The sequence below is a fragment of the Labrus mixtus genome, chromosome 15 (genome assembly GCF_963584025.1).
Source record: "Labrus mixtus chromosome 15, fLabMix1.1, whole genome shotgun sequence".
NCBI classification, from domain to species: Eukaryota; Metazoa; Chordata; class Actinopteri; order Labriformes; family Labridae; genus Labrus; species Labrus mixtus.
The window spans coordinates 18628034-18649538 of NC_083626.1; the positions used below are offsets into that span (position 1 = coordinate 18628034).

At 41.0% G+C, this 21505-nt stretch overlaps 2 protein-coding genes across 5 annotated transcripts; both read left to right on the forward strand.

Moving 5' to 3' along the window:
• Nucleotides 1-4967, forward strand: LOC132989448 (protein SSUH2 homolog). Of its 4 annotated transcripts, XM_061057093.1 has the most exons (14): nucleotides 10-161; nucleotides 243-302; nucleotides 397-461; nucleotides 1017-1121; nucleotides 1657-1732; nucleotides 1917-2046; nucleotides 2186-2246; nucleotides 2355-2476; nucleotides 2565-2627; nucleotides 2714-2796; nucleotides 2887-2979; nucleotides 3135-3240; nucleotides 3782-3889; nucleotides 4018-4967. In XM_061057093.1, exons 2-14 carry the CDS (start codon nucleotides 280-282, stop codon nucleotides 4156-4158), a joined length of 1176 nt encoding a protein of 391 aa, XP_060913076.1. In that variant the 5' UTR covers nucleotides 10-161; nucleotides 243-279; the 3' UTR covers nucleotides 4159-4967. The 4 variants fall into 4 exon arrangements, with proteins under 4 accessions (XP_060913075.1, XP_060913076.1, XP_060913078.1 ...); XM_061057092.1 differs by lacking the exon at nucleotides 243-302 and having other exon boundaries at nucleotides 1-161; XM_061057095.1 differs by having other exon boundaries at nucleotides 159-302.
• Nucleotides 4968-5099: 132 nt separating this feature from the next.
• LOC132989447 (DDB1- and CUL4-associated factor 1-like) lies at nucleotides 5100-20956 on the forward strand. Its single transcript, XM_061057091.1, has 25 exons — nucleotides 5100-5339; nucleotides 6612-6732; nucleotides 6941-7017; nucleotides 7102-7175; nucleotides 7275-7388; nucleotides 8059-8196; nucleotides 8383-8979; nucleotides 9256-9357; nucleotides 9454-9612; nucleotides 9851-10030; nucleotides 10180-10389; nucleotides 10562-10731; nucleotides 10886-11010; nucleotides 11368-11603; nucleotides 12470-13548; nucleotides 13650-13848; nucleotides 14542-14624; nucleotides 15099-15183; nucleotides 15272-15505; nucleotides 16985-17078; nucleotides 17528-17632; nucleotides 17749-17822; nucleotides 17928-18023; nucleotides 18127-18400; nucleotides 19557-20956. Exons 2-25 carry the CDS (start codon nucleotides 6620-6622, stop codon nucleotides 19610-19612), a joined length of 4674 nt encoding a protein of 1557 aa, XP_060913074.1. The 5' UTR covers nucleotides 5100-5339; nucleotides 6612-6619; the 3' UTR covers nucleotides 19613-20956.
• Nucleotides 20957-21505: the final 549 nt, after the last annotated feature.

The window sequence follows — 21505 nt, forward strand, 5'->3', positions numbered from 1 at the left end:
AGTGATCGACTTGATTCCCCCCAAAAGACCAGTGTATAACAGAATAAGCATTCATTTTAAGCGGAACACAGACCACTAAAAAGGGAAGTTTTTTTCCTGTTTAGGAAGAGGAGGCGGTAGCGGACTAAAATGCAGCACATGGGGGTGGGGTATGATAAAAGGTAAATGATCAGCATTTTGTCACATGATGATAGGTTATAGTGCCATATTTTTGATGAGATCACGAATGATAGTGTGTGTAGTTCGTCGTCTTATTTCTAGTCGATTTCCTGCGTTTTAATGGAGAATCAGCCGATAATGAAGTGAGCGTTGCATTTATGTTGCGTGTTTCACTTCTAACATATTTTTTTATTTTCCATTTCACTGACCTAACTTTCGTTTTCGCATTATTCGCAGCCACCAAAACCCAAATTATGGAGTGGCCAACCCCGGGTACCTCCCGGCAGCAGAAGGTGGGGCAGGTAAGATCCATAGAGTTGTATTAGCTTATTCAAAGAGAGAGTTAACCAATTTAACTGAAACTAAAAACTCGTTTTACGGGTCAGTCACATAGCCGTGACGTCATTTTGTAGTTCAGGCTAAGTGAGGTGTCTGCGGTCGCTGTTGCTGTTCTGAGCGATACTAGATTTACAGAAGTTAGTGTTTAGAAACAACCCAGCCCCGTTTTGTGAGTCTATGGCTTTGCTATAAAACATCTCATGATGGATAATAACATGTATGATGGACAAGGTAAGTGATTCCTTCACGACTCTGTCTTAAGGTATTTTCATGTAGAGACGCGTTATACTGTAAACTTTATCAACTGTTTTTTTTTCTTTATAGTCTGTTTGTTTTATGCATTAAAACTTTAAAAGATAACATTTTGAAAAGCTAAATGCAGGGGTGTCAAGTACAAGTACAAATACTTTGTTACCTTACTTAAGAGAAGGTAACCAGAGTAATGAACGTCAATACTTTTGACACCACTGGTTAAATGTATACACATGACCAAAACTGGTTCTTCTGGTTTGCTTCAGCTATGTTCGCCCCACCCGCAGCAGACTTCCAGGGCCCCAGTGCTCCTCCGGCCAGTATGTTTGACAGCGTGCCTGGCTATGAAGGAACAGTGGCGGGAGGAGGAGGTAAAGCACTGTAAAAATAGGAAACTATTCACCACACTGATGTCTTCTTTCACTTGGCCTCCTAGTCACATTGCTATTGTACACCACATCTGTTTAGGGTAATGCAGTCCAGGACATCGCCTCTCCAACACGTTTTTCTACTCATTTATTTTGCTCATAAACATCAGTTTAAGTTTAATTTTTATGAAAGAGAACAACATTTAGGCTAAATACATTAGGTCTTAATTTTGTGTTTAAAAAAAAAAATACAAACACTCAAGATTGAGCATTGTAATCTGGACATGAGGATTTATGGCTAAGCTGCTGATTCAGAATCAGAATCAGCTTTATTGGCCATGCATGCTTTTACACACACAAGGAATATGGCTTTGGTGAACTGTGCTCTCAGTTTACAAAAGTACAACATTAAATATAAACATAAATAATCAAAGATTTGTGTACCAATAAAGTGGCCACTGAGCTCATACTGCATGAACAAAAAGCATAGGAATGATTGCTACCAGAAAAAAAGCAATGCTACTTTTAATGTCTATAGGTGGATTTCTACCTCCTCCAATGCCTGCTTACCCAGTTCCTCAGCCTGAACCTGGACCTCACCAACCACATTGGAAGTAAGCCTTAAACCACTTCCTTTTATTTCAACATGGTTGTTTAAAATATTGCAAAAGATTTTCCATAATGTGTTGTAAACATTTAAAGCAAGCTAAGCACTTTGTGCACTACTAAAACTTGCACGTCCTATCAAAGGTTTCAGACCCCATGACATACTGTATCTCATTCTCACACTGTCTACAGTATCCCGTCTATCAGCGAGGACACTGCCCGGGATGCGTTTGTCCTGTTTGCCTCCAGCAAATGCTGCTACAGTGCAGCACCAGCAAAGGATGGTGTGATCACCAGTATGGATGCATTTAATACTTACAGGGTAAGAGGTGGTCTATTGCACCGATCAGTTGGTCTGTGTGGTAGGAAACCTGCCAGAAGAAGAGCATGTAAATCAATAAAGGTTTTATAGTGGCTGTTTAATACATATTCCTGTTTTCTCCGCCAATGCTTTATCTTAGTACCGCCTGGAAACCTTCACTGAATCACGATCTACAGAGTGGAAGCAGGATCCATACCATGGTAGTACCATCATATTGTTACATGGGTGCAATTCTCATTCTCACTCAGTCAGCTGTTTCAGGACACTGCTCACTTAAATTACGTTTTTTTTATTCTTTATTTAATCAGGCCAGCCTGTGGATGCCTTTGCCCAACCTCCACCAGGGCCGTGGGATATTCCTGCAAAATCCCCCACCTTTTTTGTGGATGACAAGCAGGTTATAAAGGTTCCCAACACATCCTCTTTGAAGGTAAATCATTTGAAACATGATTGGAGAACAAAGAGCTGTTGTGATTGTGTTTAAAGATGATTCCTGACTACAATCATTGCATATACAGGGCTGCCATGCTTGTGTGGGAATGGGGAGAAAACCTTGCAAAGACTGTGTTGGTGCTGGAAATGTGAGTAGTTTCTGCAGACCTAATTGAAAGTGTAACTTTTGCGACCTTGAGTGTGATCATAAGAATTCCTTTCTTGCTCGTTTTAGAAAGTTTGTTGGGTCTGCAATGGATCCGGTTTCCGCCACGGAGATGATCGATGCGACCGCTGCAGTGGCAGAGGGAGGGAAAAGTAAGTAAAACCCATTGGTTTTTGATTTGCATTCAATAAAAGTGTTAAGTAGGAGAGAAGAATCTAATAGTTATTCATCATTATTCTCAGTTGCAGCCACTGTCACGGGCAAGGATCGAAGCAATGTGACACATGTCATGGAAAACAACAGCTTCTGGTCTACATCAACGTCACTGTGAAATGGTGCGGTTTCCTCAACATCTGTGAAGAATATCTAACTCCACTTACAACATAAAAACATCTCTTTACTATTTTCAGACTTGTAACATTAATGGAATCTCAACTAGTTAACCAAATATAAACCCAAATTATTCTTTTATTTATGAACATGATTTCAGGACCAACAACACTGATAACTATGTTGTGGAACAGTCAAGTGGACTGCAGTTGGACAACCTGAGCAATGTGTCTGGCAAGGAGCTTTTCAAAGACACTCAGTACATGGTAAAAAAAATGATTTTTTTTCTTACTCATAAAGCACAAGTTCAGTCAGGTAGGATAGTTTTTTTTTATGGATACAATAGATTATTTCTATTGGGGGATGACATGCACCAAATAGCACGAGGATCGATCAAACCTACCGACGACTGAAGCCTTGATAATTAGACTCTCAACACCAAGCTTGCTCATATGTGGTTAAAATTGTGTAACATTTATCTTCCCCAACAGGTGTACAGAGTGTCAACACAGGTTGTTTCAGCCATGTCATAACCACTTCAACAGTGAACTAAGCCAGCATAACACTTGTGAGATGCTTCACAAGTTTAACTGTCACTTATAGCACATTTGAATTTTCTTTGTATGTGTGCAGCTTTAGCTATTGTAGTACTACGAGTATGCGGGTGACCACACACAAAAACACATCCTGTGTGACACTGATCAGGGACTGAATCTATCTTTGTGCTCTTTTACTAATTAGCAGTGGATAGTGGCTGTAATGTAAAATATGAGCACTAATTAATATTATAGTGATCACCCTGTGCAGGTTTACCCAGTGACCGGCCTTCCAGATGTTACAGTGGTGAATGCTGCACAGCGCCTCGTCAGAGAACACCAGAACAAGTTCTGCCAGAACTCACGTATTCTACAACAGGTAAGAGTGCATCCATTGTATTTATAGTCTACTTTTTCAAGAAATGTTTATGGACTAGAAAATACTCATGATCAAAGCCTAATTTTGCCTCAGTGTATTATGCTCATATTTCCTTTCTTTGTCTTCAGCGTCAGACCATAGAGCTGATCCCCGTCACCAAAGTGACCTACTCATGGAAAGGGAAATCGCACGTTTACTTTGTGTACGGAAATGAGTTCAGAGTCAGTGCAGATAATTATCCTGCTACCTGTTGCTGTACTGTCATGTAATTGAAATGCTTTCATACAAAGGTAATTCAATTCCAGATCATTGGCTGTCAAAATTAAGCAGTTTTACTACTAGTCACTTTTACTGATTAATGGGAGGTTCCCTGACATGTAGGCATATAAGTCATTTTTTAAGTTTATCTAAGAAGAGGTCAACAAGCCATTTAAGCAAGGATGCCATTTAAGTCAGAGGAACTAATGAAATCCATTCAATAAGTGATCTTATACGCCAAGCAGACAGTGAATTTTCCTTTGAGCCGCTACAACATTAGTAAGTAAGTAAGTAAGTAAAGTTTATTTGTATAGAACCATTCACAGATACACATCACAAAGTGCTTTACATTAAAACAAGTACACAATTAATCAAAATAAAATAGCAGAGAACAGTAATAAGCGCAGGGGAGAACAGATAAAATCATAACAATAAAACTAATAAGCACAGTGATGCATAAGAATCAAATGTTACTGAGAAATAAAAGCAGAATAATCAATTATAACTAAGTTAAACTAATAATAATAATAATATCATTGTTATTATTGTATGCCATGTATCAATCAATTGTTATCTGTATAGCACCAATTCATAACAAGTATTATCTTGAGATGCTTTATGGGATAATATGCAGGCAGGATTTCTCCTTTGTGTGCATGACCTAATAAAGAAAATGCTTATTGATAACATGTAAAAATTAGTAAATGATACACTCTTTACACATTTATGTCAGTAATGTTGTCGTTTCCATCATAAATCAAAATGTTTTATACTGAATATTTTTTGCATTATTAAACTATTAGTAACATGTGTAACGTGATTTCACACAGAAAACTATTTTTTTTAAATATGAATGTTAATCATTACTAACTTTGTGTAATCTCAACACACAACAATATCTCCGACTTGCTTTGTATTTATCTATCAATTTGAATAAATGGTATTTCACAATGTTTTGCTGTTGAAAGTTTCGTCATTAAAAGTGGACCGTCGCTCGTGAAGTGACGTGTGGAACGTGTTCGCCATAATGATAATAAACCGTGAACACAAAGCTATAATAAAGCACATTAAGCTTTGTCTGTGAAATACTGGTCGATAAATTGATTTTCACCTTGAATTGATCAAGTCTGAACTAATATCCGGTGGAAACAAGACTTTGTAAAAACGAAAAGGAAGTGAGCGGGACAACAAGGTAAAGTTAGCATGCCAGCTAACTAGTCGGGTTTACCTGTGATGCTGCTAGCCTCTACCTCAGTGCTAAATTACACGAACAGGCAAGGTTTTTTTGTTGGCTCCAGTGCGATATGAGTTTGAGAAAGAAAAGCTGTGCATGTCGGGACCGCTCATGTTAAGTGTAATCTATAACGGGAAGTCAGAAGACGACGCTTTAAAGGAGACGTGAGCAAGCTAAACAGAATAGCTTCCCCTCGGTGAGCCTCAGTCGAGCTAGCCGAAATATCGCAACAGGCTCTCTCTCTCTGCAGACTTCACAAAGTGTCGGGTTTAGGAGAATATAGGATAACATGAAAAGTGTTCGCTCTGAGAGAGTAGTTCATTATCAAATCAGAAAACATGCTGCTCGGGATTTCAGTCTATTTTTAACCTGAACTGTAAAAGAGTTTTGACAGTTGTTTTCCCAGGAGGGCAGAAACACCTGCACACAGTTTGTTGCCTCTTTTTTTTTTTAATCCCGACTTCAGTGAACTATACACGCGGTGTCTCGTTTATTCCGTACAGATTGGTTCACATGTATGCAGTGAAGAGTTATGCATTACACGCTTTCATGAATGGTGTTTTTTTTTGTCTTTGCTTTAAATGAAATAACAAGGCGAAATAATTCCTCAGCACCACAAACTATTTTCCAAAATGACCACGATAACTTACACAGTTTAAACAATTGTTAATGGGTTATACGACAATATAGCTTCCTTCTTATAATCTACCTGCATTCAAGTTAAGTGCATACACATCTGGCAACTGAGTATATAAAGCACATGAAAAAGGCATGCTTGTTTTTTTGTTTTTTTTGTGGTGTTATTATTAAGTTATGCCACACAGTTGCCTGCTCTGTTATATCCTGGATGTGACCAGAAATGTAAAGAATGTATTTATGACAAATTAAATCCAAATGAAGTGCATGCCTATATAGTGTTTTATATCAATTCAAATCGTAACATTACTGAATTGTCTTTTTATCCTACTACAATTTTAAATATTTTCCTCTTGTATATTTATTTTAATATCTTGTTGCTTTTATGTGTCGTATTTTATTGTATTTTATTTTTATACATATATTTTATTTTTAATTCTTATTGGTGTGCATTGGTCTCTCAATGATTTTATAAACTACTTTTCGTCAATAACTTTTCTGCACTCTTGTTAAGCACTTTGAACTGCAATTTAATTTGTCTGAAAGGTGCTGTATAAATAAAGTTTGATTGATTGATTGATGCCATTCTGACAGGCTGTGCTATGGCGTCAGCATCTGCCAGTGTGGACTCCAAGGCAGAGCTGACTGCTCTACTTGAACAATGGGAGAGGGAGCAACAGGGCAGCACACAGGAGCTTGTTAACATCCTCACCAAGTAAGTAGTTTATACTATCGTTTATTTAAAGAGAGGAAAGTTGATAGAGTCAGATGTCATGAAGAAAGAAAGAGAGAGAGAGAGTGTTGGGTATGACATGTGGGGAAAGGAGCCACAGGTTGGATTTGAACCTGGGCCTCCGTACATGGGGCTAGCACTAACCACTAGGCTACAGGTTTTTAATGTATTAATGTTCTGTGTTGTTCAGAATCTCAGAACTTGTTGAGAAAGAGACTGAAGAATACCACAAAGCCGATCCAGACCCTTTTGATGATCGACATCCTGGTACGACAAAAACACCCCTCATCGCTTACTAACTAGCAGTTTACATATTGTGCATGATTTTGACATTTCCCTCTCGGCCACTAGGGAGAGCTGATCCAGAATGTGTGTTAGGGCACCTGCTGAAGATCCTGTTTAAGAATGACGACTTTATGAACACAGTAAGCATGACACTGTATTCGTGCAAAATTAAGGGCAGCTTTTAGCTCCTAAGTTTAAAAAAAAAAAAAAGATTCATGTGTTTTTTCTCCTCTTTGTAGCTGGTGAACAGCTATGTGATGACAAGCAGGGAATTTTCCCTCAATGCAGCGGCTTGTCGCCTGCTCCAGAACATCATGCCTGGGCTGGAGACAGCTGTAGTCTTTCAGGAGAAGGTGGGTCCATTTTGAGTTCATGAAAGGGAGAAGCATTCTTTTTTTCCCTCTGTACTCGTGTTTTAACTACGCGTCTCTTTTATATCAGCTGGTATGACACAATAAGATAGACTCTGTATTAGGTCATATTTTAACAGATATAGAACATGCTGAGTTAAATGGTCAAGGCTATATAAAGTGATGTATTTTCATGTACTTTTCACTGCCGGATACTAAGGTAAAAAAAAAAACAGTGTGGTCATAAATTAAAATTTGGAGGGCCAGTTTTCAGTTTTTCTTGAAAAAAGAAGCATGCGTAGGCAAATAAAGACAAAACTGCTGTAGTTGTTGAAAATGTAAACTTTTGTTTGTTTTGTCACAGTTCAGCCTGTGGGTCAGTTACACTTAAACCGCCTCTCTGTGACAGCTGATTTGAGGACAAACATAAACTCTCACCTGATTCTTTTTTTAAAAAGTATTACAAAGTCTTTGGAGTTCTTTTTGAATAAGTTGATCAATGATAAATAATAAAGACTGGATATTCTTTTTAGAACTTTAGAAACTGTATTTCAAGCTTTAATACATTATTATTTGGCAACATGTTGGCAGAGACACAATACCTGACCTTTCTGGATAATATATTCTTATTTCTAGATAAATTGAACCTTTCTTCTGTGCTTGCTCTTCACAGGAAGGCATAGTGGAACGGCTGTTTAAGTGGGCTCAGGAGGCCGAGCAGCCCCTCAGGATCTACGCCACTGGCTTGTTAGCCGGAGCCATGGAGAACCAGGACATTGCAGCCAACTACAGAGAGGAGAACTCTGTTTTGGTCAGTATGAGTTTTCTGCAGTCTTCTATGTCTGCTTTATTTTATTGGAAAACGTGAACCGGTTGACAAGGCACTTCAACAAATATTAGAACTGTGCAAAGGATGAGACCAGTCTGCCCGCAATCCGTCGGTTGTGTGATTTAGCAGCTTCACATCAACTAATTTTTCATGCTTAACTTTCGACAGGTGCCTTTGATGCTGCATCGTTTGCGTGAGCTTCAGGATAAGGACGCTGAGAACAAAAGGGAAATCAAACGGCCGAGTCCCAGGAAGACACTGGGAGAGCCTTTGTTGCCTCTGGATGAGGAGACTGTTGACGGAGGCTTTGAAGATAAGCCGTTTACACTGGGCAGAAACGGAGCAGAAAGGGACGGGGCGGGACCAGAGGAGGAAGGCGACATATCCCTCTCAACCATTGAACCTGAAAACGAGCTCTCGTTCCGTCTCAATTCTCCCCATAAGACCAGCAGCCGTGCCAACTCGGCCGTTAAAACCATGATGAAGCCCATGTCTGCCCCTGGTTCACTGACTCAGCTAGGCATGTCTGATGGCAGCAGTTACCTGAGAAGGAGGGTAGACAGGGACATCGGAAGGATCTCCAAACAGAAGCTGAATTTCTCTTTGCCAGATCCAGAAAGGAACTTTAGTGAGCTTTCAAACAGCAGCTGGTCTGAGATGAGTCCCTGGGTGATCGGCAACAACTATCATTTGTACCCTCTGACCCCAGAGATCGAGCAGAGGCTCATCCTTCAGTATCTCACCCCTCTGGGAGAATATCAGGAGGTAAGCAGCATGTAGAGGATCACTTTAAAATATCCGTGTCCTGTTAAATGTTCACCAGCAGGTGTCAGTCTTCCTTAATTTTTACAATAGAAATTGGTTTTGTTCTGATGCAATTTAAAACCATTTTTGAAATGTGATACCTCATCTTTTCTATTTCACGCAAGAAACTGTTACCAGTGTGTCTTACTTTGGTTCACAGGCGTTTTCTGGTTTCCATAAAGAAAATCGAGATGATTTATGTGTTGTCAATTTGATCATTCCTTTTCCCACCTGCAGCTGCTGGCAGTGTTCATGCAGATGGGAGCTCGTGAGCTTCTCATGCATTATATGGATCTAAAACAGACCAACGATGTGCAGCTCACCTTTGAAGCTCTCAAGGTAAATGCTGTCTCCTGCAGTCCACCCACTGTAGTCAACAGAAGCGGAACGTTTCTCAGGCTCACTTCTCTACTTGTCTCCTCTCCACTCCTGCAGTACTTGGCTTCTCTGCTGTTGCACAAGAAGTTTGCTGCAGAGTTTGTGGCTCATGGAGGAGTTCAGAAGTTGCTGGAAATCCCCAGGCCATCAATGGCAGCTACTGGCGTGTCACTGTGCCTCTACTACCTTGCCTATAACCAGGACGCCATGGAGAGGGTACAAACCAGACACAAGCTTTACCACAATGACATTTGAAATATTGACATCATTCTTTCACTGTTACATTGCATTTAATTTCTGCCTGAAATTCTCTTAAAATATAAATATATTCATTCAGATTATCATTGTTACAAAAATGTTTAGGTATCTATCGGTTCATGACGCTAGATTTCATCAGTATCATGTCATTTTTGTTTCAATTTGCATTCATTGGTGTGTCCTCTATCCTCTCTAGGTGTGCATGTTGCCACACTCCATCCTGTCAGATGTGGTTGGTTACACACTGTGGCTGCTGGAGTGCTCACATGCGTCCGGCTGCTGCCACGCCACCATGTTCTTCTCCATCTCTTTTTCCTTTCGTGCCGTCCTGGAGCTTTTTGACAAGCAGGACGGGCTCCGACGCCTCGTCAATCTGGTAGGACAAAGCAGCTGTCTGCCATATGTATTCCTCTGCTCACCCATGTAAACTTATCTGTATCTTTTTAGCAAACATGTCAATAAAATGAACTGATAAAATGAGCGGCCGATAAATTCTCGCTAATGTATGACACTGACTATTTCTAGATTAGCACACTGGAGATCCTGAACCCTGAGGACCAGGGAGCTCTGCTGAGTGATGATGAGATTTTCTCCAGCAGACAGACAGCCAAGCACACCTGCATGGCCCTGCGAAGATACTTTGAGGCCCATCTGGCAATCAAGGTTGAGCAGGTGAAGCAGTCCCTGCAGCGCACAGAGGGGGGCGCCCCCATTCACTCCCAGCCCTACTATAAGGTACGCAGAGGAGAAGTGGGAGTCATTTTAATTGCACAATTCATAATCCGTTTGACATTTGTTTGCACAGATTTTCTGTTAAGTTGCTGCGTTTGTGGTTAGGTAAAATTTAAATGCAGGAGTTTCTTTTTGTCGAGGTAGTATTCATAACTGTTCTCGTCTCGTTCTCCAGGCGGTCAGCTACAGCCGTGAGCAGGTGGTGGAAATGATGGAGTTTCTTATAGAGTATGGCCCACTCCGGCTGTACTGGGAACCAGCGGAGGTCTTTCACAAGCTGTCATGTGTTCAGCTCCTCCTGCAGCTCATTTCCATCGCCTGTGACTGGAGGACCTACTATGGCAGGTTTGGATCGGACGACCAGTCCAAGTCTTCTTTCATATTGTGTCATCTATTATCTTTTCCTTTTCTATAGAGAGCAGTAAAAGTATTCCCGCTATTAGTTATTGACTTCTGACTTCTGATGTCTGATTTTGTGATTGTTTTTCTTTCCCTGTAGGAGCGATACAGTGCGTTATGCCCTTGACATCCTGAGTATCCTCACAGTAGTTCCAAAGACCCAGCTGTTGTTGTCCGAGGCTGTCGCTGTCCTCGATGAGGGAGGATCCAGTGTTTCCACTGTCGGTAGGTTGTATCAGAGCATGGTGCAATTTCAGCCAATTTCGTCCAATGAAACCCTGACCTTTTAGTATGAATGTGAGTCATATGTTACAGTAGCTCTCAGGCCCTCTCAACTGGTTGTTTGCCATCAACAGTAACATACACACTGGAGCTGCATTGCAGGAGAAATCAAGTGCATAATAAAATTGGGATTTGTAATAGTATTACTATCCACAACTAGTAACAACAGGCAGTAGCTTTGTAGTTTCGTTTTTGTTTGTTTCATACAACCTGTGCCCATCCCTGCTGAGAAGCTGGCACGACTTCAAGTATTATTTTCCTGAAAGGTTTTTAATTTCATCGTTTGTCTTTTCCTCTCAGGAATGAGTATCGTCCTGGCAGTGGCGGAAGGAGAGGTGTTTGTAAATGATGCCGAGATTCAGAAGTCGGCTCTGCAGGTCGCCATCAACTGCGTCTGTGCTCCAGACAAACGCATGTCCAGCATTGGCAAGTTCATTGCAGGAACCCCCCGCCGGCGCCTTCCTCAGCAGACCAAAGCCAGTGAGAGCGTGCTCAGTAAAATGTGGAACGTGGTGCAATCTAACAATGGCATCAAGGTAGACTTGATGCTTACTCCATTCACCACAACTTTTGTGATTTTAACTTCTTATGTCTGTTCTTGAGTTGTTGTTTTTTTTTATATCAGGAACATCAAATGCTTTCTAGTGGTTCTGTAAGACAGGCTGTTTAAAGCTGTGGAAGTGGCTGAAAGGCACATTTCGGCTGTGACAGTTCTCGCTAAGTGCTGCAGTGGTAAATGGACTGGATTTATAAAGTGCCTTTTCCTGGAGCAGTGCACATTTTTAAACACTTTTTAAAGCCTCACATTCAGCCTCAAACACGCGTCCATGAACTGAATATGGGGAAGCTGGCGGTGCAAGATGCAGTCCTGCACTGAAGGAAATCTGGGGTTCATTGTATCACCTAATCACACATCGCAGAAGGAAAACTTTCAAGAGAGTATTACATGCAAATTTACAAAATCTTGGAAAAAATCTTGATTTAAAAGACAGCCATTGTGCTTAATGGCTTTTACTACTCTTGGAGGACTAGATGATCTAAAATTCAAAACAAACATTAGAACATGTAATCACCAGTAAGGATTTAGTTGGTTTTGTAAACCAAGTTGTACCAGCCAAAGGCAAATCTCTGCATAGAAGTGGCAGACAGGAACCTTTGTGGTTCTGGTCTTAATTGTGAGCTGTGTGGTGCCTTAGCAGAGACCTGTGCAGTTTTTCTTATCTCTAAGAAGGGTTGTATTTTTCTTTAGTTAAATAACATCACACTGTAGGTCTATTTATAAGTTTTTAAATCGTTCTTCTACCTCTCATTTTTAAGTTTGGTAGCATTCAAAATAAAATGAAACACTGGTTTTTGTCAGCCTTTGTTTTTTTTTAGCTTACATTCTGCATTTGTCCTGTAGGTGCTGCTATCTCTGCTGACAGTGAAGATGCCCATTACAGATGCAGATCAGATCCGAGCTCTGGCCTGTAAGGCTCTGGTGGGTCTGTCTCGCTCCAGCTCCGTCAGACAGATCATCAGCAAGCTGCCTTTGTTCAGCAGCGGACACATCCAACAGCTCATGAAGGAGCCTGTGCTCCAGGACAAACGCAGTGAACACGTCAAGTTCAGCAAGTTTGCGGCTGAGCTGATAGAACGGATCTCTGGGAAACCGCTGATGATCGGAACGGATGTGTCTCTGGCGTGGCTGCAGAGGGCCAGCGTGGTGGCTCAGTCCAGGATCAGCTTCCCTGAGAAAGAGCTGCTGCTGCTTATTAGAAACCACCTCGTTGCAAAAGGCCTTCATGACACCGCTACCACGCTCACCAAGGAGGCAGAACTGCCAATGTCTTGTCTGTCTCATTCAGCTCATTCCACTTGTGCTTTCCCTCCCGTTGCTCCTCCCCTGCCTGCCTCCCCTGTTGCGACTCTCCCCCGTACCCCACGGCTGGCGAACGGCGTCAGCTCAAGACTCGGAAACCATCCCCCACATTCATCGACCCCAGGATCAAGCAATCCACCAACACGTCCCTGTCCATCACAAACCACCGTATGTTCTTCCTCTACTGCTTTTCCCTCAACGTCTGTCCCCCTCTGTAGCAACGGCTCACCCCTGATTGGACGCATCGTTTTCTCTCGTGAACGGCAAATGGGGTGCAGTGCTGTAAATTGTAAGAAACCTCGAGTGCTGAGGCAGAAGTCTGACCACGGTGCCTTCAGCCAGAGTCCAGCCATGAAGAAGCAGTTTGACAGACACCTGCCATCCCCACCTGCACTAGACAGCATCATCACAGAGTACCTGAGGGAGCAGCACGCACGCTGTAAAAACCCTGTGGCAACATGCCCGCCTTTCTCTCTCTTCACCCCGCATCAATGCCCAGAGCCCAAACAGAGACGTCAAGCCCCCATCAACTTCACGTCCCGACACACACGGAGGGTAATTTATCCCAAATATGGAGGAGTGGATGGAGGCTGCTTTGACAGACATCTCATCTTCAGCAGGTAGGTGGTTTTATTAGAGTCAGGCTTCCTTCCCTGAACACAAAAGCAATCTTCCAAAACCATTTCCTTACTTCTTTTTTTTTCCCCCTCCCGTTTCCTAGGTTTCGTCCTATTTCCGTGTTCAGGGAGGCAGACGAGGACGAGAGTGGATTCATGTGTTGTGCCTTCTCTGCTCGCGAGCGCTTCCTGATGCTCGGCACGTGCACAGGGCAGCTCAAACTCTACAATGTGTTTACAGGCCAGGAGGAGGCCAGCTACAGCTGTCACAGCTCTGCCATCACTCACCTGGAGCCGTCCCGGGTCTGTAGTGAAAGCTTTCTAGTATACCGACATTTTAATGCCATAATTAGCTGCTGCCTTTTACATGTGGTTTATCTGAATTCCCTCTCCACCCAAAAAATGGGTTGGGCAGTGTTTTCTTTTCTGGGATGTCTCAGTTTTAGATGTAGTTCAATTATTTAAAACAAAACAATGTGTAACTGCCATTTGGGAACTTGAAACCTTCAGTTTGCTGAGAGTTGACCCTAGGGGACACCTTAAATTCAGAACCACTTATTGATTGTTTGATTGATAGGACTTTATTGTCAGAAGATGTCTGAAATGTGTATGGCATCACAGACACAATTATGTGATGCAGAACCTAAAAATGAATGGCAAGATACAAACTATTGACACAACATTCAGACGCCTTCATCGATCTGGGATTCAGATCCATATTTATTTTAAGGATTGATGGGTGTAAAGAGATGGGTGGGACCCTGTATCTCAGGTTTGACAGTAATATTTCAAACTCACTGTTCAGGGTGTGGTTAGGGTCAGGGTGCATATGTTTGCATATTCATAGATACTTCAAGATGTTTCAAAGATGTTGAAAACAATATTTAATTCATTAATGATATCAAATATAAAAAGCATCTCAAGTAGAAGATTTCTTATGTTTGTAGAAGGTGTAAGGGGTGAGATCTTTAACCATCATATTTTGTGTTGTTTTAGGATGGCTCTCTGCTCTTAACGTCCGCCTCTTGGAGTTACCCTCTGTCTGCACTGTGGGGCATGAAATCAGTCTTCATCATGAAGTAAGGGACGTTTGATTTTTTTTTTACCACTCCCATACATAATTCATTCTTTTAAATAGAAGTCTGAAATATTGAAGCAGTAGTGTGTGATTGCCAGCATGTTCAACATGACTTCTGTCTGAATGCCGAGCGTCATAAACCTTTAAAATAAGGCCGCCTATGATCCCACTGCCTCATGTATGTGGGTTTGCTCACAACACAGCAGCTTTATTCTGTCAAAGATGGAGCCGCAGATAGGATGCTGTTTAATTATGAACGCTCACAGCCCGAGGGCGCCAGTCTTCAGTTCTTAGGACACAAGCACTTCACTCAATTTATCTACGCTGTTTAAATAAGACAATACTGGTAATCTATATTTGAATTTGTCCCACAGTGTCTTAAAACAATGATACGTTTAAAATAACCGAGCTTTTATACTCGTACTGTCTTTATGTTTTTGATGAATTGTTAAAGTGTTCCTCTTGTTGTCTTCAGGCACTCCTTTCTGGGCGACCACTATGTGGAGTTCAGTAAGCTCTCACAGGATCGTGTGATCGGGACTAAAGAGCATGTAGCACGTGTGAGTATGTCAGACATCTTTGCAGCATTGTGAAAAACATTCGCCGTCAATGGGCACCGCTTACGTTCAATTCTTGTTTTTTTTCCAGATTTACGACATTCAGACGGGTCAGGTGACTCTGACTCTAAACAACCCAGACCTGGCAAACAATTACAAGCGAAACTGTGCCACCTTCAACCCCACAGATGACCTGGTGCTGAATGACGGCGTGCTGTGGGATGTTCGCACGGCTCAGGCCATCCACAAGTTTGACAAGTTCAACATGAACATCAGCGGCGTTTTCCACCCTAACAGCCTGGAGGTCATCATCAATACAGAGATTGTATCCTTGAGACTTAGATGCATGGCCAGCAAATAGTAAAGTGCCAAAAGGAGAAAAATGCTAACGTCAGCACGCTTAGATCTAACAATGACAATGCTAACAATCTGATGTCCTGCATGTTTAATATTAACCTAGGGCTGGGCGATAAATCGACTTAAACAATAAATCAGGTTTGTGGAAAACCAAGATTTTTCACTTTAACTTACTGTGCTGCTTCCCTTGGGCTCACGTGGTTTACTTCCTACAGAGGGGATCGTTGGCCCCAGATATGTCACACCTAACCACAAGTTCTTGCTAAAGTTGCTCTGCGTCATCTGCGCTTTAGCTGTATCCTGAAACAGCAAAGTCTCAAGTTTTCAGCTTTGCACTTAAACCCCAAAAGAGAAATCTGGTTACATTATTAATAATTGAAGGTAAATCCAGATTGCTTTAGTTACAATTTCTTAATAAAATAAAAGCAAAATGTATTTATTAGCAATACATTCATCATTTTGATATTTTTTCTAGAAGAAGACAAAAGGCGATTAAAATCGTAAATCAGGTTTGTTGTGAGAAAATCTGAGAATGTATTTTTTAGGCTATATCGCCCAGCACTATATTAACGCTGTTCTCAGTCTCTGTTAAGCATTATGGCATGCTTACATTTTTCTAAATAGCACAAAACACAAAGTTGAGCTGAGACTGATCAGAATGTCATTAGTTTTGTATTTCCTCAAATGTTGACCTTATTGTGGCACTGCATGGACGGTTGAAGGATTACCAAAGTGATGTTGGTTTAACCTTAGGGGGACTGAACCAAATCACTGTTATCCATCTGACAATTTGAAGCACTATTGGCATAGAGGGAAAACGTAAAGGTGCACCTATTTAAGAGAGTTGGATAGACTGGGAATCATTAAAGCCGCTACAAAATAAAATACCAATGGACCAAAGTTGGTGCCTAAAGAAACTGCTAGTCCTTAGCGCTGCTGCTAGATTAGCTCAAATTCAAATGTTCCCGAAGTTAAATGAGTGCGTGCATTTCTAATTATAGAGGGTTTGATGTCATGTAAATTGATACAGTGAAGGTGTTTTGTTTTAAGATTTCTAAATGCTAAGTTTGCTGCTAAAGCATTAGCTGGTTTAATGTTCTGAAGGATCTGTCATTGTTTGGATCAGTGTGTTTTTATCACCTTTGGTTTGAAAAGAGATGGTAATAATACACTGTTCATTTTAGCAGGTAACGTGTAGACAGTAGAGAATGTGCTAACAGTAGAGAAAAATGTGATTCTGTCAGCAGTTCAAATTTGCAGCAGCCCCAGTTATGAGATCAGTTATTGAGCTTTCACTTCACATCTAAACATTAAATATTTATTGCTCTGAAAATTGATTTTGACGTCCCTTGGGATGGTTTTAAACACTGTGTAATTAAATTCATAGCAGATTGATTTGATACAAATGAAAAATGAAGAATGTCAAAGCCCTTAGTTACAGTTTCAGTGGGATCTGCGCACCTTCCACCTCCTGCACACAGTTCCAGCCCTGGACCAGTGCAGGATAGTCTTCAACAACAACGGCACCGTCATCTATGGAGGTAAATACAGAGCCACTGAATGATGGGGTAATGTGCCGTGTTTGGCATCCACCCTACAACTCACTCCACAGTCAGTGCAAGTGTGTGAAAGGTGTGTCTGAGTGAACACCTTCTAATTATCAAGCAAAGTAAATCAGGTGTGTGTTTGGAGAGCAAGAGGTGTGAACAGGGCCCGTAGAGGTGTGTGATACTGTGTGTGTGTGTGTGTGTGTGAGATACCGCAGTCACTCAGAGAGCCATATGGGCATTAGGCTCCGTGTTGGGACTGGCTACAGAGAGAACCAGCTGGTTCAAGCCTCCTCACAGGGCGAGCCACGGTGCGTGCTGTGTAGGCTCTGCCCAAACAACAATCACTCCAATGCTCTGGAGCCCCAAAACTCGGCTGACAACCTCGCTGTGCGGGTTTTCATTTATTCTCTGCTTCATGTTGTTGCTCTGTACTTTTGCAGCAATGTTGCAGGCGGACGATGAAGACGACATGATGGAGATGCAGATGAAAAGTCCTTTTGGTTCATCATTCAGGACCTTCAATGCCACAGACTACAAACCAATAGGTAAGGCTAGCGGCCCTCACCTCATGATTAATGATTTTTTTAAATTCTTTCATGAATATGAAAGTGTTTCATTTTACATTACTTCTCCTGACAAAACGTCTCTGCTCTCTTCACAGCTACAATTGATGTCAAGAGGAACATATTTGACCTCTGCACTGATACCAAAGACTGCTACCTTGCTGTGATTGAGGTAAGTTCTTCTCTTAATGTGGCTTTAGAATGAAATTGTTTTTGATACATTTTTTTTATCTGTATGAAATAATTGAAATATCTCTTCCCCCTGCTTGTCCTGTAGAACCAAGACTCTGTGAACACTGACACAGTGTGCAGGCTGTATGAAGTTGGCCGGCAGAGGCTAGCAGAGGAAGAGGAGGAGGATGAGGAGGATCAGGTTCTTAATTTATTTTCTTTTATCATGCTGCTTTGTTGATTTTTTTTAATTAAATGCAGACACAAAAATGAATTGTACCCTTTTTTTTTTTTTTCGGTACCAGGAGGATGACGATCAGGAAGAAGACGACGATGATGACGACGATTCAGACGATGACGTCGATACGGATCCCCTCATCGCAGAGCTAGAGAACGAGAACGGTGGCGAGGACGAAGACGACGAAGAAGAGGACGATGGGAATGATGAGTTGTCTCCCTCTGACGAAGAGGTGGCGCGTCTTCTCGAGGACGATGTGGACGCCGGCGAAGACGACGATGAGGAAGACAATGACGAGGATGACTCTGATAATGACGATGTCGATCTGGATGTGGACAACGGTGAGTAGCACTTCGATCCACCCGTAAGATTTCTACAATCCTCAGACTTTCTTCGATTTATTTATTTATATTATTCATAATGTCTGCTTGTTCTTTTCTATACATGTATTTTATTTTGAAACATCTGTATTTGCTCTTTCTTCCTAATTCAATTTCAATTCATAGCATATGATTCAAAACATTTTAGGAGTCTTTTAAAGCTAGATTAAAATGTACCTGCACATTTTGGCTGAGAAGAAAGTCTGTAGGGACTTGGGGTTCAAATCCCGGTGTGGACCAAAATATGGAAGTTAGTCTGGAGCCTGCAGAGGTGTCAGGGCACTTTCCGAGGTGCCCTTGAGCAAGGCACCAAACCTACAGGTCCTGTTTGTGCATGTGTGTGTATTTCAAGCTCAATGTGTTAGAAGCATGTCTCTCAATAACAAAGTGTAAACCAGAATTCCCCTCAGGGATTAATAAAGTAAAAAAACAAAATAAAACATTCAAACAATGTAAACTAATTAACAGTTAGCAAAGAGCTTTTAGAGTACAGCCCTCAAGTTTTTGTGACACAAATGACAAATGAAACCTTTTTAACTCTCATTGTTAGCATAACTACTGTCATTATATTAATACTCATTATGGCATTCTGGTAGACTGATTGTGATTTGATGCTAATAATAAGCAATCAGTTAATCATATAATGCAGTTCCGGGAGTACTTCTTCTATGGATGTCATTATTATAATAAAAAAAGAGGCACCGGTTATTGAAGGACACTTGATCTATGACAATAGAATCAATCATCATCTGTGCAAAAAGCTCTTCTAATGATGACAGTTACAATGATCCTGAAGCCTGATAAATGTTAGCATGCTCAGGTAAATCATCATCTAGGCTTCTGTTTGGTCCAGTCTCTGTGTTTTTAATGCTGTCTGGTCGCTGTGAAGCAATGTTGTCTTTCCCAGTAGAATTTAAAAACTGCTGTGTTGGTTGATTCCAGCCGTTGAGAGACAGAGGAAGCAGAAATTTGAGGGGAAAAAATGGATGTACTGCTCTTTCACATTTTGCCAAACCTGCACTGTATTTTTTTTTTGCCTTTTTGGCAGTTTCACTCCTGACCCACTGACCCCAGCTGCAACACATTTCTAAATCAGCTTTGTCTATCGCACAAACAGACAGCTCCGACAACTCTGACCTTGAGGATGACATCATATTATCCCTGAACGAGTGAGGTGCCATCCACGCCTGGGAGCAAGTGAAAAACTGGGCAGCATGTCAAGACTTGTGCCTCATAGACATTTGAGCTGCAGGCCAGGAGGCTAGAAAGAGGAGGATAAGATCAGCAGATAAGGTGGGAGATAACTTGGATCACTGCCTGTTTGAAACAGTAGGTGTCTGCACTCTGAGTGACAGAGCCAAGAAAGAATAATCTCATAGAGAAGAGAGGGAGGGGTACAAATTGAGTAATTGGCGGGCGAAATGATTGTATTTGATATCTTCTTTTTTTTCCCTTTTCTTTTTTTTAAGAAAGTTGAGCTTGATGATGAGCCAAATGGCTAGTGCCCCCGGGGAAAGTTTTCTATTTTAGCATATTACTAGCTCCCTAAACGAGCCTCTTGATTTGATATCGATTCACACACTTTATAAGCCTCTGTTTGGTCACAGATTAGTATGTGTTGGGGAAAGGCTTACATTTGCAGGGCTGTGCGTCTGCATTTGTTTAGCAAGGGATACAATGCTCTCTGAAGCTTGTATTTTACGAGACCACCAAAAAGTACTCAAGTATTTAATCAGGCAGCTAATTTAATGCACAAACACTTTTCACACCGTTCAAAAGGTGTCATACATATCTTCAAATATTACACTCACCATAAACCTTTGACCAAAATGCCAAAAAAACAGCAGTGCCATTTGTGAACATCACCTCCAGATCTCATTGTGTAAATAAGGAATTCAAGTGGGCTTTGAGCTCATTTGAAGAAGACTAGTGTGGACACTGTAACTGTTGACACACCTGCTCAGTATCAGCACATGATGGACATTTACAGGCTTCCACAGTTCTCTACCAGAGAGTTATGTTACATCCCTTTATTCAGTCAAGGATTTGAGTTTAGAAGAAGTGTCTTGACACAATAACAGTCCAATGATAACATACATTTGACCTACCTAAAAGGTAAAAAAAACAAAAAAAACTGAGGATTTGAGGGTTCAGGGTAGATAATATAGAAAACATCATCCCTTTGAATATGAAATGATCCACCTGAATTACTAAAAAGAGAATTAGAAACATTGGATGTGAAAGATGTTGGTGAAATTTCAGAAAATATTTCAAACGTATTTTTTTCTCTGATAGAGTATCCGCAGGTTTCAAACTCGACAACATTGTGAAAAGAAATGCCTTGTAGTTGCACACTTTTTGCAAGTAGTGCTAAGATTGAATGATTTTTGCCTTGTATCTCTTCATTTTGTGCGTTTTCTTTTTCATAAGAAGACTGAAGTTGACTTTCTTGAGACAGGTTATGTACAGCTTGTATGTATCTAAAGTATTTTTACTATAAATAAAGCTACAAACATATGTTCTGCTTCTTTAATGAAATGTGAATGATGTTTCCAGCACTTGACATTTAATAATCTGCTGTAATCTCAGAGTCTTTAACATGTGTTACCTTTCAAAGAAAAGAAAAAAAAAACATTTGACACTTTTTATTATCAAAAAACCCTCCAACCCTACATTCTGGTCATCTGCAGGCAAGGAACACCTGTGAGGGACCCTTTAAGAAAATCTGTTCAATTTAAGACCTTTACATTGGTTCAGTCATTTTTTAATAACCAAAGAGAGTACCATTAGGTTTTAGTTTCCCACAAAAAAAAGAAACAGAATGCAGGGGTTTGCAAAGCATTGAAACCCAGTATTTGATTAAGAATAGCACAAAGATAATATGTTGAAGCTGAAGTGTTGTCGGAAACAAAAACATGGAATGTTTCAGTTTCAACATTTGATAAGTTGTTTTTGTGCTATTTTGAATCGAATATGGGCTTTCACTGGGGCGGCTGTGGCTCAGTTTGTAGAGTCTGTTGTCTCTTAACCGGAAGGTCAGGGGTTCGATCCCCAGCTCCTGCAGCT